Raw genomic sequence first — 18,705 nt, forward strand, 5'->3', positions numbered from 1 at the left:
CATCCCTGGCAGGCCCAATGTGATGTTTTTTTTCCTGTACTCATTTTTGTGTCCTATTTATGTGTTTTTAATTTGTATTTATTTTTTTTATTACCAACATTTCAGTCTTTTCTCTTTACATTTTGCCTTTTTGTTAAATGTTCCCATTTTACTTGTGAAATGTACATTCATGAATATTTTTTTACTTAAATTTTGGACACCACTGGCACAACCATATTAATAGTATTTTTTATTTCGGACTATATTCATTATCCATTTGGTGAGGTAAGGGTTAGGGTTAGGGTTAGTCAAGAATCTTCTTTCGAAATACTGAGAACTGTTTACAGTTTATCCTTAAGAGTATGCGCAGTGCAATGGAAAATGACTCCGCCCCTAAGCGTCCTGATTGGTCCGCTGACTGTGTTGGGTCTTTTGTGGGTAGCTGCCGCCCCCCCCCCCCCCCTCCTCTCTAGTCTTGGTCAATGCGTAGCGTTATACCCTCCGTATTATAACCGTGGTGGCCGTGCCTTTGTGCCGACCCTGATGGCCTCATAGCAGCCGGCCAACTTACCCACCCTACTGGCGTATTCCGCCGTTCATCTCGCCGTCCTCATGCGCCCGGGACTCGCCGGAGTAGCCGCGGAGATGCTGAGCGGTGCCGTCTGCCGATCCAGGCCGAAGCTGGGCAGCCTCTTGCTCGCGCCCGTTACCACCGCCACCACCACAATGGCACCATCACCTCTACCAGCGATGTCAAACATGAGCGGACGCCGACTGAGGTCCACGTCGTCCCTGCAGGGCTTCTCCGAGCTGGCCCGAGAGCGGTCCAAGACTGTGACATCGTTTTACAACCAGTCAGCCATTGACGCCTCAGCGGAGAAGGTGAGGAGGATGTTTGCTGACTAGCTAGCCTGTTAGCAATGACAGCCACGCTAACGGCTAGCGAGCCACTGAGCTGCGTTCACTGACTTCAGCGTCGACTTTTTTGGAGCAATTTTCTCATCTCCAACGCAGCAAAAAAATGAGAAAGTTATTATGATTATTGAAAATGTCTGTATAAATGGTTTGTCACGGTTTAACAACGTAATATTGACCCTCAATGGCGTCTATTTTTTTTAATAAATACGTTAAACGGTGAAAATCAATGTAACATTTCAGCATATTTCCCCCATCCCCCTTAAGAAGTATTTTAGATGAATTTTTACTTTTAAAAAATCACCTGAGAGATTTTACCTGGCCGATTTGTATTTATTAACAACCCAGCATGATGTGTTGACCCCTTCATTTCCATGAATAATTCTCTTCAGCTGGTTAACGGTTTTCCCCACCCCCACAATCCCCCCCCAAAAGAAAAGGATAGGATTGTAGTCACACCAAATCTGCTTTTAGCCATGCATAAAAACAAAAACCTCCCAAGGAGTTTATTAACTTAATAATTAATTAAGTCATGTGACCAAACTGCCTGCAGACTGCAATTTCTTGTGTGTATTTCTTTGTGTACACCTTTTTAAGTTGATATGTTCAGTTCTACTATGTGTCAAAACAGCGAGAGAGCATGTGTGTCATTTGAGAAGTGCAAAACAAGTTTTATTTGTTGCACTCTTGCAAAAACCTCCAGATGTGCATAAATCAACGACAGACTTCTTCTGTTTGGAATTTGTTTTTCCCCCTCTCTTCCCTGTTTCTGTACAGATAACAAAAGTGTGTCTGTGATTTAGTGCTAATTGATCCATGCAATTGAATCCAGATATCATCATACAGGTCTAGAAGTAGTCATAGTTTCTATTATTTAGCTTTTATAAACCATCACAATAGATTTATGAATGAATATTATCAATATGTCATTAAAGTCTGGACTTTCAGCTTTAATTTAAGAGAAACAAATTAATCTTTAACAATAAAATGAGAATGAAATACAAAAATGATATACCTAATTCAACTAAATTATGTATATAAGACGAACATGTCATGAAAACTGAAGCTTTTGTTGAAAGGATCTCAAGGGGCCCTGTTTGGCCGCTGCGCTGAAGGTTCCAATCCTGCTGAATTTAACAGTACAAAATCTCCATAGGCATCTTGCTGAATTTAAGACGGTACAAAGCTAAAAGCTCCATAGGAAGCCTGTCAAATTTAAGACAATACAAAAGCTAAAAATGTATTTAGCATTAAATGCTTCCTGGGGTCCTGTTTGACCCAAGTGCTATAGGTTTACCACCCCATGCCTCAGACAATACGTCGCTGCTTCTGCTGCATATAAGACAATACAAAAGTTCCATAGGAATTGTGGTGAATCTAAGACGATCCAAACCATTTTAACTATGTTTAGGCCTGTCACAATAACAAATCATTGTCGATAATTGATCACATCACAGGCAATTCCTGCGTCTGTCAATCATTTCTAACATTTCCTGAAATGTTGTTTTTTCAACCATATTGAAAGGTTCCATTTCTTTTGCAATTTAGTAAGCGACACAGTCTGTGAACACGCACCATCGTCACTAATGCAACAAATGGGTGTTCATGCGCTCACCTTGGTCATTCTGTTTAAAAACGGAAACATTCCCACACTGGGGCTGTGGTATTCACTTTAGAAATCATCGCTTTTTCACGTATTTCATGTTAGCATATGCTAGCTCACGAGTCTAACTTGCTGCTAGCACTCTGTATATCCACTCAGTAGTAGCCCTGCTGCCATGTACAGAGACAAAAGAGGCTAAATGTCTGAGAAGAGGGTTCACTCCCATTCCTAAATTAGCTCATTCTCTTCACTGCGTCAATGTGTCCTCCAGGCCTCAGTGCGACTCACCCTGGCCACGCTCCTGTATTCTGGCAAGTCTCCGGATGGACATCACATCCTGGTAAGTATTCCCAATGAAAATTCCCTTAATTTGTGCGTATACGAATAGGCTCTTAACATATGTCTGATCCCAGAGCAGTGCCAAGTACCTTCATAAGGAGCTGCCCGTGCGCATCGCCCATCGTATCAAAGGCTTCCGCAGCCTGCCCTTCATCATCGGCTGCAACCCCACCATCCTGCAAGTGGTAAGAAGAGAACGCACACAACAATAGATACACCAAAAGGCAGGCTTGTATTAAATGTCTTTGTAGGGGTACCTCATATTTTGTTCTTGATAACGGCGGGGTCTTGATACTATATTCAGAAATAGGCCACGGTGTGACCGAGTCATACGTAGTTGAACTTGGGATCACTTTTTGGCAGAGTGATGATAAATCAACTTTGTGGTCTCAGGTTGCTAGGCAACCCTCCTTGGCTATACATCCCAGCTATCTTCGGGCGAGAGGTGGGGTACACCCTGGACTGGTCGCCAGCCAATCACAGGCCACATATAGACAAACAACCATTCACACTCACATTCATACAATAATTCATTCATTCATTTTCTACCGCTTTTTCCTCACGAGGGTCGTGGGGGGTGCTGGAGCCTATCCCAGCTGTCTTCGGGCGAGAGGTGGGGTACACCCTGGACTGGTTGCCAGCCAATCACTGGCTACATATAGACCAGGGGTCGGCAACCTTTACTATCAAAAGAGCCATTTTACCCCCTCGCTCACTGAAGAAAAATAGAATGGAGCCGCAAAACATAATTTAACAGCAGAATATAGGGGCTGCATAGCGGTCGAGTGGGTAGCGCGCAGACCTCACAGCAAGGACACCCGAGTTCAATCCCACCCTCGGCTATCTCTGTGTGGAGTTTGCATGTTCTCCCTATGCACGCCTTAAGAAATGTGTAGCAACATGCTCACATCCAGAGCAATTTGCTAGTCTCCCAAGATTTTGATTGAGGGAATTTTGGGATATCACAGTAGAGAAAAAGTGGAGTTGATCAAGTACTCTTGCTAGTATACGGCCTCACAGAAAGTCGGATTTTGTTCAAAAGATGCATATTTTCCTCATTTGGGTGTTAAAACAAATATTTGAGCATTGCAAAGGGAGCCACAACAAAGAGGCTGAAGAGCCACATGCGGCTCTGGAGCCGTAGGTTGCTGACCCCTGATATAGACAAACAACCATTCACACTCACATTCATACAATAATGCATTAATTAAAAAAAATCATAATTTATCATATAGGGTAGAAAAAATGCATTAAAAAATCTAGAGCGATATAAATAATATAAATATTTTTTATTGATTTAATACAACCATACAATAATAAAAAATACAGTACAGTGAAAAAAAAGTAAAAAGTTGTGTAAAATTCTATTTATACTGTTTTGATGGTAAAGGAAATCAAATAAGTCCAAAAAATTTAAACTTAAAAATTAAAATTAAGAGAATTCTCAATTACTTAGTATGTAAACAGTTTGGCCTTTTGGTGTGCTTGTTTAGTCTTGTCCGTGCTTTCCAACAGTTTATCTGTGTTTTTGAATGCGCCCTGAAGTTGAAACATGAACACACTTGTGTGTATGTGTGTTGCTCTGCTTTTTATTATGATTTTCATGGGGAACAAACTGTTTTGCTGCCTTCACAGGCAACGTGCGGCTGTTTCTTTTCCTTTTTTTAGTTGAACTTTGCCCCAGATTCCTTATTCCCCCGCAGTACAAAGCACTCAGCAGTCAGCCGGCCGTTCTAAAACTGTTTGGCTTTTATTCAGTAAAAATGCATAAAATGCTACAAAGGGTAATATGATTTCATTTCAAAAGTGAAAGGAGTAGAAGAGAACGGGTGGAACTTGCTGGATGTTTTGTAACACATGAGTGGCAAATGTGCTGAACGAGTCCAATGAGGCCCACTGAGGGGTTCTCTGCAGCCTTTATGACAATATGCTTTTCTCCTTCTTCTTCCAGCATGAACTATACATCAGAGCCTACCATATGCTCAGCGACTTTCCTCCCGTGAGTCCACCCGCGCGCACACACACACACACACACACACACACACACACACACACACACTATATGCAAGCATGCAGAGGAGGTCATGCCAAGTTCAAGTTCCTCATACCAGGAACATCACGTGTTTACTCTTAGAAAGACTTCCTCAAGGTTAAGCCTCAGGTCACATACAATAATGTACCATTGAGGAGTGGGACAGGAGCAACACAAGCACTGGAGATTCTAATAATAATGCGCTTACAGCTTCCACATCTATAGCAGACTGGTGGATAGTTGGCAGAGCTTTGTTTTTAATATGCTTTATGTCATTACATAGTACGTAAAGTCGCACAAACCATTGGGACTGGAACCACCATCCTTGAAGATGTCAGATGAAACCTGGATATATTCGAAAGTTTTCAGAAAAATAAATTTGCTAGCGTGTAAATAAATACATTTGGAAATTGAAGTCTGTACTGCAGAGGTCGTACAATTTGGGAATTCTGTTGAAATTACCTTTTGGAGTTTTTTCTGCGTGTTTGTTGAACAACTTACAAAACACTACAAAACATGTAGAGTTTTGAAGACAAGCCATCAATATTATAATGAGAACCAGATTGGTAAGGAGTACCTATTATGCTCATTTTTCATCCCTTTGTATTGTGCTGTGGTCTCCTGTAGAGCAGCTACACAAAATAACACGCACAGAAAGCTTTCCAGATCTTCCAGAATCTGCACCTATTCAGCTACATTTCCTTGGATTTCCAAAATACTCTGTTTTAACTGTTTTCGCCTACGCACACTCCACTGTGATTGGTCTCACTCCAAGGCATTCCCGAAGACCTTCAGAATACTGCCGCACCCAACTTCCTAAATGTGTCTCTATAGGAGTTGATGATGAATAACCCTTTGGAGAGCTACTTGAAAAGTGGTTAGGAGCTACTGGTAGTCCTGGAAAAAGCCAAATGCTCCTTGCTACCACCGTGAAATCTGGCAAGGCTGTGTAGCAGGCGACTGGGCTAGGGGTGGTGGGTGTTTCGGTTGGGGGCGGGGCGTATAGCTTGTGCTCATTGTCGACACACTGTGACGTGTGTTAAAGAGGTGGTGTTAGAGAAACACTCACAGCCATTTCTAACGTCTTTCAGGAATCACTCACAAATGCACAAACGTTGTTATTTGAAACCATGGCATGGTTTAACACGAGAATACTACATTAACTACAGAAAAGTGGGAAAAGCACAAGGCGTAGGATTAAATAAGATTTGCTTCTTCCTACTCCTTTTTGGATCAACTGCAAATTGTACTATGTGATGTATTCCATTGTCATTTGTAAGCATGTGCGGTACATAACTCTGACTGACACATGTTCAAAAAAAAAAATAAGACCATTACCATTCCAAGTCTCTAACTGATTCCATGGTGGTGGGTGTATACCATCGGAGGGCTCATCTTGCTAGCGGCGAATCAGATGAGCTATCATGTCCATGAGGAAGTAGGTTTTTCCCTCGTGACGTCATGAAAGGCTGCAGTTTCAAAAGCAAACGTTTTTTAGCGCCTCTCCTCTGAAAGTGGAGCAAAGAAGTGAGCAAGATGATAGATCTTTCTTGGCTTACTGATCATGAAACATCTGTAGGGACATACGTATATACTGTATTACCTGCATGTTAAAAGGCCACTTTTAAATGGAAAGTGTTGAACATGAAAGAGGAGACTTATTGACTCCGCCCCTTTACCGTCACAGATCCAGGATCAGGATGTGGAATCTCGTTTCTGTAAACTGGTGCAGCAGCTCCTGGACGACCACAAGGACGTGGTCACCATGCTGGCGCAGGGCTTCAGGGAGTGTCGCAGACACATCCAAGTAGGGACCGCATGCGGCGTCCATATTTATTTACTTTTCAATCAGTGAATCTTTGAGTCTTACTTTCTGACCCTGTTCTACCAGGATGAGACCATCATCCGAAACTTCCTGGACACCACGCTGTGCTCTCGCCTGGGAATACGAATGTTGGCCACGCATCACCTCGCCCTGCACGAAGACAACGTAAATCCACATGATCTGTCTCCAATGTCTTATTCGTCTCCTTATTCTACATGGCATGTGGTTTGACAATAGTTTGACCTTACATTGACATTGAAACTTTGGAGATGTGACAGCGACGCATCCCAGAAAACATTTGGGCTTCTGCTCTTATTCTCCTCCAACACTTTGTTTAAGCTACCTTACCTTCCGTAGCTGTAATCTCCGGGAAATTATATGATGACATAATGGCATACAGTACAGCTTCAGATTAATTAACACAAATGATAAATTCCATTATTTATCTCCATGATACTCGGGCTACAACTCGCGATTCATTTCTTAGTCGATTCATCAGAAGCTTGTTGTTTGGCCCTGGGCGGACCTAATCAATATGAGCCAATTGGCGAATGATCAGTTGTCGTCCTCCAGCATCCAAAAATAAGGACAGAGTGTTCTTCCTAATGCTCATTTTAATATTAATATTCTATTCATCTGACATTGTGTGAAGGCGTTTCAGATAAATAGAAGAGAACAAATAAGTAAATACACACTTGCATTTAAAAACACACAGTGTTTACTTACGTACATAGAATGACAAAAAACTAAAGCATGATGGGAAACCCCACTTGACTTATTTTGCATCCCCTACTGCTACCCCAATTGTGCCAGAGTAGTAAAAGTTGCATAATGCAGCTGGAATAGTGCTTGGATTCCAGACCCAGAGATGGTTGGTTCAATCTCCGATTTATTTGAGCTCAAACTACCAATTTACTCTTACTTTCATTCTATGTTTTAGCATATTTCCACAGCATTTCAGTCCAGCTTCAGCTTCCAAACGGCTCCTGTGTTTCATTCGTAAATTTAGATATTTTTGTGTGCGTTTTTTCAAAGCGTTTCAGTTGATGATATTGAAAATGATGTTCATGTTGTCACTGCAGGCAGACTTTGTGGGCATTATATGCAGACGCCTGTCACCCAAAAAGATCATTGAGAAGTGGGTGGACTTTGCCAGGTAAGAGATACCGTGTGATTGGTCGTTTGTTTTACTCACCTCACGCTGATCAGCACACACACTAAAAAGATAAACTGTCAGTGGTTATCGCTCGTGTTGACTCTGAGTCAACTTATGGCTTTGACCCCACACTTCTGAACTGTATGTGCGTGTGTGTAACTAATCACACACAAGAATGAACGTGGGCCGACATTGGAAAGGGGCTTGAATGTTTTTTTCACCTTTACATAAATGCTCAACGTTTTATCATTTTATATTTTTATCCAGGCGTCTTTGTGAGCACCAATACGGCAACTCACCCCGAGTTCGCATCAATGGCCATGTGGCGGCACGCTTCCCCTTCATCCCGCTGCCGCTCGACTACATCCTGCCTGAGCTGCTCAAGAACGCCATGAGGTACACACACACACACACATCCATCAATAACTCGCTATCAAGTTATGCCAAAAATCCGTCTCCTTACACTTGACTTTCAAAATAAGAGCTGTGTGTATGGTTGCAGGGCCACCATGGAGAGCCATCTGGACACGCCCTACAACGTGCCCGATGTGGTCGTCACCATCGCCAACAACGATATTGATTTTGTCATCAGGTGACGTTCGCCTACCAAAACTAAAGGAAATGAAAATAAGTCACCTACCCAACACCATGGCTGACCACATTCTTTTTTTGTTTTTTTTTCTTCCCGTGTAGGATTTCGGACCGTGGTGGCGGCATCCCTCACAGGATAATCGACAAGGTGATGGACTACCACTTCAGCACGGCTGAGGAAAGCGCGCAGGACCCCCGCATGAACAACCTCTTCAACAACATCACCAACAGCGGCAACCAGTCTGGACCCATGCACGGGTACGTCTTCCATGTCTAGTAGACTAGCCATGCTTATAAAAGTGGATGCGTTTACTACAACCACACATGCTATAAATGCAAGTTATGCAGAGTGTACCGTAAATTCCAGTGTATTAAGTTCTGGTTTATTATTATTCATGACTAAATTGTAACCTCATTTACTTCAGAACTACCACTAATTGTTTGAAATAATAGCTCTTTCTTTGGCAGTGCACTCACAAACAGGCTTGTGAACCCACTGGAAGTCAGTGGAGGTCAGTGGACCGTATATACCAGTAGAACAACATAACAGTCTGACTCAGTCTCATATTTCAAAGAACACTTTACTACTGGCACTATTTTCATCACACAGCAACTTAATATTCAAAGGTGTGTATACAAACATGTCCCAATATGAATGTAAAAAATTTTCCCACAAGGCATTGCATCTGGGCAACGCATTCATTGGAGCACTGCAATGACGTCAGCTTCCCTCTTTGTGCCTCTGAGTGCTCTGGCTTCCTCCGGTGGACAGAAGCACAATTTTCTATGCTCTCCTCCAATGACATGGTTTTCTTAAATGCAAAGAATTATGGGAACACATTAAAATGTTGGATGGGTTTTTTTCCCATATATGTATCAAAACTTGTATTCTACATTTCTTAGCTGCTTTTTGAGTGTTAGTTTCTGTGTGATGAGTTTAATATTGTTTCTAAGATGAAACAACTGTTATAGACTGTTATATTGAGTAATGACCTGCAATTTCCAGGGCTGACAAGCTCATTGTGAGTTTATTCATAGCTCTTGATTGGCTTCTGTCAAATAAAGAGTTCACCTCATGAACCTGTGAACGCCACATTATGCAATTTTATCAAATGGACATGTGCTGCTTCTACACTGATGTGGCGCCATTTTATCACATGGACATGATGCTTCTACACTGATGTGGCTTACATTGGAAAAGAACATATAAGGTGTTCCCTCTAAATTTAATGGATGCAGGTTATACATTGAAATTTATGGTAATTGCTTTTTATATGCTACTTAATGGGCTATTATATTAATTTTCTGCCTTTTTGTATGGAGTTGTTATTATTGCTATTAATGTTGTTCCTCTGAAGAACTACTTTATTGTTTACTTTACACCTCTCCACACCACACCAGCTAGCTACTAGCCCAGGGGTGGGCAAATTAGTTAGTGACTAGCTTTACCATACACCGGCTCATAGCGCGTCACCGAAAGACGGTTAACGCTACATACTGGAGTTAATGCGAGGTGTTGCGTTCGTTCCGAAATACGACATTGTCGTGAATGCATACATATGTTATAGTTACAGCATGTACAGTATATAGAATCATAAAACATTGTCTTTGTAGGCAGTATAGGTGTGTACCATTTCCTGCATTATATAGCTGCTTCTTCTTTTTAGCTGTTTGGGTATCTTTGGAACACACAGAAAAGAGAGACGTATGTTCATGTCTCTCATATGGATTGTTCCAAATAGTGCAGTTCTCCTTTAAATAGGAGATATTTAAGACGTTTTAGTTGAATAATTTTCTGCAATTTGGGTTGCTGCTTGTCATTGAGGGTTGATGGTGGGTCCCACAGCCAAACCAGTTGAACCATTGACTGAAAACATTGCTTGTACAGTTGTAACAATGCCCTGCCTCCATTATGCCCTGTGGGATGGATGGATCAATTGACTGTTTTTCTCACAGTTGTTTTTTAGTCTTCATCTTCTTCTCCTCCATTTTCAGGTTTGGTTTCGGCCTGCCAACGTCACGAGCGTACGCAGAATATCTGGGTGGCTCTGTGTCCATTCAGTCCATGCAGGGCATCGGCACAGACATCTACCTACGTTTGCGCCACATTGACGGCAAAGGTGAAAGCTTCCGAGTGTAAGTTTGCTCGCCTCTTTTATTTCCACAATTCTTGTCTCTTTTCTTTGCCTTAGATGGATTATAAGCTATGTTAGCTCTCGCGTTGAGGACTTGATTTTTTGTTGTTTTTTTGGGGGGGGGGGGTACCCCTGTGGCATGTATGAACGTTTTGTTACAAAAAAAGGTCAAAAAAAGTTACTTGACATGAAGGCACTCCAGCAGTAGAACAAGAGTTGAAGGATGGAAAATAAGTTGCCAAAAAGCGCCACAAGCTCACTAATGTTCTCAGCCTTATTGACTCCTTACATTTTTCTCACTGCCTTCTTTTAACTGTACGCTCCTTAGTTCTACTGTCACTTTTGTCTTAGGGCCTGTGTACTTTAACAACGTACCACTGAAGTATTCTTCTCTTTTTGTTAGTCTTTCAAGCTAAGTTTGAACTTTTTATTTTTTTGTACAAAAAAACACACATCCGCCAGGCTAGTTTTGACAAGCTAGCTGGTTAATGACTCCACTTGTAGCAAAGCAATGGCTACGTACAAGGTGGGATTTTAAAGAACTGAACATATTATGGTAGTTTAACCTGTGTTTTTATTAAAAACCCCTAATATTTCATACATTCGCTGCTTAAACGCCATATTATCAAGTGTCTCACTTTTTACGGCAAAGACGACTTTAAAGTGACGGTGGAGTCTGTACAGGTCACAGTGTGTAAATATGTAGCTGGTGCATGTCGAGCTGGAAAGCGATTACCTCAAAACTGCCGTTAGAGAAAGCAAGTGCGCCCTCTGCTGGTCACAAAATAAACACCAGCTGACTGAAAAAAAGTGCATCTGTTTAGTTTCTGAAGTTCTTCCATTTTGTGTGGTATGTTTCACTTAGGTTTGAGTATAGAAATAAACCATTCTCCAGCATAAAAGAAGACTTTATTTTTACTGACTTCCTCTGTTGTGTTGACTTGTTTGGGGCTGTTGATCATTAAAACACTTCTGACGACATTGGAACGTGCATACAATATAAAGGTTACATTCCATTGATTAGGCACAATTAATTCAACTTTTAAAAATGTATATTGTAAAATGAACTCAATGGAAACTAAACATTGCAAAAAGTATACATTTTGCATGAAGATGCATGATACATAGAATGTAGAATGCACCACAAAAATACATTAAGTTGTAAGTTTTTAAAATCTTTTCACTTTGTTTTGAGGCTATTTGAAGTCAAGAGCGTGGATAAATGACTTTCAAAATGTTTAGGTTGTAGAGTTAAAGAATACGTAGAAGTTGTATTGGATGGAAGCCAGATGCTATTTGCGGTGTAACATTGGCATATGCCACACCTTAAAGGAATAATACATCCCAATACATCAGCACGTTTGTAGAATAATAGAACTAAAGCAGCCCAAAACAGTCAAAAATTACGGCTTTTATTTTGAAAGCACGACCCAGCAGGTAAACAATGGATACATCAAGCTCATTTTTGGACAGTGGATGTTAGGAATGTAATATTGGAACAAGAAGTCAGTAAACCTAAAGAGTAAACTTAAGAGCCAAAGGTACATTCATAATCACATTGACCTTTTTTTTGCAAAGCATCTTTTCATACATCCATGATTTTTTTTTGTGTCACTCTTAAACATGATGTATTGAAACAGCAGCTGTAAACAGGAGAACTTTAGTTTAGCACAGGAACATTCAAAGTTTAAAGGCGCACTTTGTAACATTGCCTTGTAATGCCACTGCACACCTCAGGGGGGCGACAGTGAGTCACAGACATACAGTTGTTACCCTTTTCAGAGCTCTGGCACAAGCAAATAAAAGATTAGCATTTAAAGCAGCACGAGAAGGCTTTGTGGCATTTTTATCGACAAAAACGGCTACACACACACACACACAAAATACACCAACAATTAGTATAAACAGTGTAACTGACTCAGCTCCGATTAAGATTAAGACTTTTGTGCAGCTAAGACACAAGCGGTGTAAAAAGAATCCATTAGCGAGGAGAAGCACCAATATGAATAGAAGCAACATGAATAGCATGGACAGGATGTAGTAACTGATCTTACCAGCAGGGCGGCGCCATGAAGCAAAAGGCAAGCCAGGCTGATAAGGCAACAACAAACAATACTATAGCCCTTCCTATTCATAATATAAATCTATATGAGTTGTGTTGTGAACTCACTGGTTAATAAGTGTATAGTAGATCCTTGCAAAATCACAAGTCAGCATTAATGGCCCGCAAATTTGCAGATTGTCACTTTAAAATGCACTTTCTTCCCCACTTAGGCCATTTGTTTACACAGAAAACATAGCAATAAATGTGATAATACATGGCCAACTCTTATTTTACAAGTGTTGAGATTTTGCCCTATAGATGCTCTGAGACGCAAAAGACAAACGATAACGATTCCATCTGTTCACGGAAACAAAGAAAAGCGAGGATCTCTGTACTTCTGTCAGTACACTTCATAAGTATACTGTGTACATTGCATATTTAGTTCCTGAAGGCGCAAATTCATTACTGTTGTTACGCACTTCTATCACTGGAAATAATTGTGCTGCTTCTTCTGTGCTTTGTAATTGAATTGCAACCACTCTTCCCTTTCCCTCTACGGTGCAACCGAGGATGAGAAGCGTGTACTTAGTTGGCGAGTGACGGTGTAATGCCATCCCAAAATCCAACAAGTGTGGAAGTGCAGGAATTGAGACACAGCAATGGACGACTAGAAGAACGAAGCAGCCGGCCATGCTGACGCAGCAGCAGGAGGAGGGGCGTGTTTATAAATATGCAAATAAGGGCAAGGAGGGCAAGTCCAGTCACGTGACCTCACACAGTCTGCAACCCTCGCTCCTGGCCGTCTAGCTGCACTTTGATCTTGTGCAACTCCTCGATCTCCTGGTGGTGGCGTTCCGTCTTGTGGCGCACCAGCGAGCGGTAGAAGTGGATGGTGAACACGACAAAGATCACCCCCACAGGCACCATGATGATGGTGGAGGCCAGCGCCGCCTGCCAGCCGCTGTCCGTCGACCGTGTCGACGGCGTGGGACCCGTGGCGCCGCCGGAGTCCACGGGCAGGAACTTGATCCAGCAGAGGAGCACCACCTCGGCGAGGAAGAGGAGGATGCCCAGTGCCGTGGAGAAGCCCCAGGCCAGCTCGATGTAATGGTGCATGCGCTCGTGGGGCGACTCGCTCACCGAGTTGAGGTTGTGGATGTTGCTGACGGCCTCCACGTTGGGCAGGATGCACGTGCTGATGAGGAGCGCAAACAGGTGCACCGCCACCAGCACCGTGGTGCACACGCTGAAGGCGATGAGAAGCACGCGAGGGTAACTGTACTGCATCTCCAGCTGCACCTCCACCATGGCCACCTACGGACACGCAAGTGGTGTTCAGCACTTTCCACTTTGACCTTCATTAGCGCCACAGGCAACCTTGGCAACAAATGGAGCGTTAATGAATGTAAACACTACATTCTAACCTTTCTTTGCGTGGGAAAAAGTGCCTTGAGATTGATCTTCTCATAAAATAAAAGTAAAACATAAGTGAACACGACTGACCATGGCGAAGCCTGAGAGGAGCGCGGAGGTCCGGCTGGAGGCCTTGAGCTTGGCCCGGCTCAGGTACAGCTTCCTCCAGGAGAGCGCCTGCACTGAGTGGTGGTTGGAGCTCACCAGCTCCAGGTAGCTGCGCCGCACCCAGTCCCTGTAGTCCATGCCCCCGCCGTCCTGGGCGCGCTCTGAGGCGCCCGGGGCCGGGGAGCCCATGGGCACATTGAGCTCGCTGCTCATGGCTCCTGGAGGGGGTGAGGGAGGGTGGGGCAAAAAAAAAAAACCCACTAAAAGTTGACATCAGCTCATCTCAAGGGTTAAGTGTATTCAGCAAAAGGCTGCTCATAATGGTTAAAAATGAAAAATGCGACGCCAACCATAGAACAGGAAATTAAGCATACAGAAAGCGATAATGAAAATCTCAAAGATGAGCAACATAACTTATTGTAGATTCATGGCATATACAGTACAAATTCATTACACCTAGCCAATGCTAACCTCTCTGGAGGATCTCCAGGTGGACCAATCAGTGGGCACCAATGAAGGATGGTGCCCACGAGACAACCCGGAATATACAGTGCATCCGGAAAGTATTCACAGCGCTTCACTTTTTCTACATTTTGTCATGTTACAGCCTCATTCCAAACTGTATTAAATTAATCTCTTAGCTCAAAATTCTACACAAAATACTCCATTATGACAATGTGAAAAAAGGTTTTTTTTTTTACATGTTTTGAATTTATTAAAAATAGAAAACAAAAAAAATCACATTTACATAAGTATTCACAGCCTTTGCCATGAAGCTCAAAATTGAGCTCAGGTGCATCTTTTTTCCACTGATCATCCTTGAGATCTTTCTACAGCTTAATTGGAGTCCACCTGCAGTAAATTCAGTTGATTGGACATGATTTGGAAAGGCACACACCTGTCTATATAAGGTCCCACAGTTGACTGTGCATGTCAGAGCACAAACACCAAGCATGAAGTCAAAAGAACTGTCTGTAGACCTGCGAGACAGGATTGTTTTGAGGCACAAATCTGGGGAAGGATACAGAAAAATTTCTGCTGCTTTGAAGGTCCCAATGAGCACAGTGGCCTCCATTATTCGTAAATGGAAGACGTTTGGAACCACCAGGACTCTTCCTAGAGCTGGCCGGCCTTCTAAACTGAGCGATCGGGGAAGAAGGGCCTTAGTCAGGGAGGTGACCAAGGCCCCGATGGTCACTCTGTCAGAGCTCCAGCGTTCCTCTGTGGAGAGAGGAGAGCCTTCCAGAAGGACAACCATCTCTCCAGCAATCCACCAATCAGGTCTGTATGGTAGAGTGGCCAGACGAAAGCCACTCCTTAGTAAAAGGAACATGGCAGCCCGTCTGGAATTTGCCAAAAAGCACCTGAATGACTCTCAGACCATGAGAAACAAAATTCTCTGGTCTGATGAGACAAAGATTGAACTCGTTGGTGTGAATGCCAGGCGCCATGTTTGGAGGAAACCAGGCACTGCTCATCACCAGGCCAATACCATCCCTACAGTGAAGCATGGTGGTGGCAGCATCATGCTGTGGGGATGTTTTTCAGCAGCAGGAACTGGCAGACTAGTACGGATAGAAGGAAAATGAATGCAGCAATATATAGAGATATCCTGGTTGAAAACCTGCTCCAGAGCGCTATTGACCTCAGTAGACTGGTCATGTACCTTGACCATATAGGCAGTAGACATTAGCACACAGCCAAGATCTCAAAAGATTGGCTTCAGAACCACTCCGTGAATGTCCTGGAGTGGCCCAGCCAGAGTCCAGACTTGAATCCGATCAAACATCTCTGGAGAGATCTGAAAATGGCTGTGCACAGACGTCTCCCATCCAACCTGATGGAGCTTGAGACTTATTGCAAAGAAGAATGGGCAAAACTGCCTAAAGATAGGTGTGCTAAACTTGTGGGATCATATTCAAAAAGACTTGAGGCTGTAATTGCTGCCAAAGGTGGATCAACAAAGTATTAAGCAAAGGCTGTGAATACTTATGTAAATGTGATTTTTTTTGTTTTTTTTCTGTCATAATGGAGTATTTTGTGTAGAATTTTGAGGTAAGAGATTAATTTAATTCAGTTTGCAATGAGGCTGTAACATGACAAAATGTAGAAAAAGTGAAGCGCTGTGAATACTTCGGGATGCACTGTATATTTTTTAAACCCAACCCACTTCCTTCCTGCCCTTACCCAAGGGTGGGGCGTGACCCAGTCGGCGGGGCAGTTGTTAGGCAGTTGTTCCCAGTTCGGTAAAGTACCGCCCAGCTCCTTGCATAAGATGGTCGGTGCCCAGACTATGATCTTCCGCCTATGTTACCATGGTGATACAACTGCTTAAAAGAGAGCTTCACTGAACACTCAAGTCCGGCTTTCCACTCAACACAGCTGGCTAACCCACTAACACAATAACCAACACAATAAAAAGCGCCTTTACTGGCCTGCGACGTATGCTTAAGTCATTATTATAACTAACCTGAATGTTCAGCCTTAACAAAAAAGACAAATATGGTGAATATTTGTGCTCACAAAGCAAACATTTAAATGTTTGCATGTTTAACAGTCCAAGGAACAGGAAAGACAACAATTCGACTGTCCCCAAGTACTTTGTATTAGCATTGTGGTATTAAGAGAATTGTACTTTTTTATTAGAATTGAGCAAAAAACTTCTTTGAATCAATGTTTTAATAGACGTTCGTCTCATCCGTGCGCTTTGCAGCCGGCAGGCAGATATTTAAAACTCGGCTAAGTTGAGTATAGGATCGGTTTACACAGTTTAGCTAACGTCAGGCAACTCTGCCACGATGCCATGCACAGTTGCAACAAAATGACACATTCAATAGCGAAAACATTTAAACCTTTTAAATGTTTATTTTCTTTTTAGTCTTCGCTAGGAAGCGAACATCTCACAGAACTACTTCATTGCTAGCCAACTTGCTATTACCAATCAGGCATTCTCGTGAAGTGTAAAGTAAAATTGTACTTTATTAGACTCACCTGCTTCCGGTCAAAAATGCTTCCCCACAGTCTGTGACACCACACCAAAAAAAAAAAACAAGACTTGCAAGGCACGCTGTACACAACACCTTAGACCAGCAACGAACGTCTTCCGTTTAAAAATGTTGTCTTTCAATCACTTCCGGTTGTCACGTTCATCTTTTAACGAGTTCTTTTCAGTTCCACAACACCGGCGTTAAACTCAAATGACGGTCGAGTTTATCTCTGATTGTTGAACAGTGTCAAACTGCAAGACCAACAGTCATCTTTCAGGATGTAATTGTGCTGAATCGGAAATTACCTTAAAGAGACTTCCGGTTGGGTGTGTTGCCTTCAAAATAAAAGCATGGAATACGAGTGCTGGAAAGTAGATTCCCTTTACTAGCTCGAGTTCGGATGAGCCACTCACTGAATCAGGTACCCGAGATACTCGTCATTTAGCCCACGTGCATAAAAGCACTCCCCATCGCTCGCTGGTTTTGAACAACTCGTTCATGACTGGCACAGCTCTACTTCTTACAGCGACTTTTAGATTGAAAACACGTCTTTTGTGTGTGCTATTAACAGCACAATCACTAAATAAAGCTCAGCATGCTTTTGTTCTATTGAGATCAACATAAGAGTCATTTGTCGCTTAAATTTGTCATATTGTCTCTCTTGAGTCATAAAATGGGAATTATGGCTAGACTGAGTTAGTGTGCAGCACTATATCTACTGTACTGCTGCCATCTGTTATTTATGAGCCATCTATTATGATTATGTTTATTATATTATACATCTGATTATGATGCGGGCGTGGGAGGATGTCAATTAAGGGCCTCAATTCTTGAATTTCTTCTCCTTAAAAATTTTTATGCAACTCTTGGCTATGTTATCTGTATCATGTGTCATTTGTGTACTTTCAACATATACTTGTTAGTCCAAAATACAGTACACTTCAAAAAGACGTTTGTGTGTTTTCAGAGTGGCCACAGGAGGGCGATAGAGGCTGATATCATCTATGTATGTCTGTCACAGGCCACCGTACTGATCCTCCAGTAAGCGGTGACGTTACGTGAAATCCAACAAATCAAATAATACCGCCTTTTTTACAGCACCCTACGAACGGTGCCCAAGGTGCTTCAGGAGTATAAAGTATTATTTCTCTTGTTATAGTGTGTAAAATCATTGTGAAACATGACGTCACATCCGCGCTGGAACTTCCTGTTTGTACTTCCTGGTTTCGTCCGGAACATGGCGCCGACGATCCCACTTACGCAGTGTCAATCTGTTGGCAGCCAAGCTGAAGTATTCTAGAGGGGAAGCCGTCTACTGTTTGTAAAACTAATAGACGCGATTGTTGAAACTCTTTATTGAAAATGCTTGAGAATATATTACATGTGTATTGCTTTTTTGAAGTTTTCAACGCTGTTTCAGGCATGTGTTTGGCCAGCTATGTGGGGCGGGTTGAGCGTGAACCAGGAAGTGCGGGGCTCTCGTGTGCGCGCGCGCTGTTCTCTCGTTGCTGGGTAGTCGAAAAATAAAGTTGACCGGAAGCAGCAGGCAACCGTCTTTCTTTCTCTGACGAAGTCAGG

At 42.5% G+C, this 18,705-nt stretch overlaps 2 protein-coding genes across 2 annotated transcripts; one reads left to right on the forward strand and one right to left on the reverse strand.

Moving 5' to 3' along the window:
- Positions 1 to 435: 435 nt before the first annotated feature.
- Positions 436 to 12,406, forward strand: bckdk (branched chain ketoacid dehydrogenase kinase). Its single transcript, XM_058086471.2, has 11 exons — positions 436 to 861; positions 2,769 to 2,837; positions 2,911 to 3,021; positions 4,788 to 4,835; positions 6,556 to 6,675; positions 6,760 to 6,858; positions 7,776 to 7,849; positions 8,117 to 8,245; positions 8,352 to 8,441; positions 8,543 to 8,698; positions 10,436 to 12,406. Exons 1-11 carry the CDS (start codon positions 592 to 594, stop codon positions 10,578 to 10,580), a joined length of 1,311 nt encoding a protein of 436 aa, XP_057942454.2. The 5' UTR covers positions 436 to 591; the 3' UTR covers positions 10,581 to 12,406.
- orai2 (ORAI calcium release-activated calcium modulator 2) lies at positions 11,765 to 17,433 on the reverse strand. The gene is made up of 3 exons (XM_058086474.2): positions 17,132 to 17,433; positions 14,123 to 14,358; positions 11,765 to 13,933 (listed from the first exon to the last, which is right to left on the reverse strand). The coding sequence occupies exons 2-3, from the start codon at positions 14,351 to 14,353 to the stop codon at positions 13,391 to 13,393; spliced, it is 774 nt and encodes a 257-aa protein (XP_057942457.2). The 5' UTR covers positions 14,354 to 14,358; positions 17,132 to 17,433; the 3' UTR covers positions 11,765 to 13,390.
- Positions 17,434 to 18,705: the final 1,272 nt, after the last annotated feature.

The sequence above is a fragment of the Doryrhamphus excisus genome, linkage group LG21, assembly GCF_037039965.1.
Source record: "Doryrhamphus excisus strain RoL-2023G ecotype Guam linkage group LG21, RoL_Dexc_Guam_v1.1, whole genome shotgun sequence".
Lineage (NCBI taxonomy): Eukaryota > Metazoa > Chordata > Actinopteri > Syngnathiformes > Syngnathidae > Doryrhamphus > Doryrhamphus excisus.

Coding starts and splice junctions, on each gene's coding strand:
- orai2 (XM_058086474.2), bottom strand. CDS start 14,353: ATGAGCAGCGAGCTCAATGTGCCCATGGGCTCCCCGGCCCCGGGCGCC. Junction 13,934..14,122: donor TCCTCTCAGGCTTCGCCATG/GTCAGTCGTGTT, acceptor GCGTGTCCGTAG/GTGGCCATGGTGGAGGTGCA.
- bckdk (XM_058086471.2), top strand. CDS start 592: ATGCGCCCGGGACTCGCCGGAGTAGCCGCGGAGATGCTGAGCGGTGCC. Junction 4,836..6,555: donor TGCTCAGCGACTTTCCTCCC/GTGAGTCCACCC, acceptor TTACCGTCACAG/ATCCAGGATCAGGATGTGGA. Junction 8,246..8,351: donor CTGCTCAAGAACGCCATGAG/GTACACACACAC, acceptor GTATGGTTGCAG/GGCCACCATGGAGAGCCATC.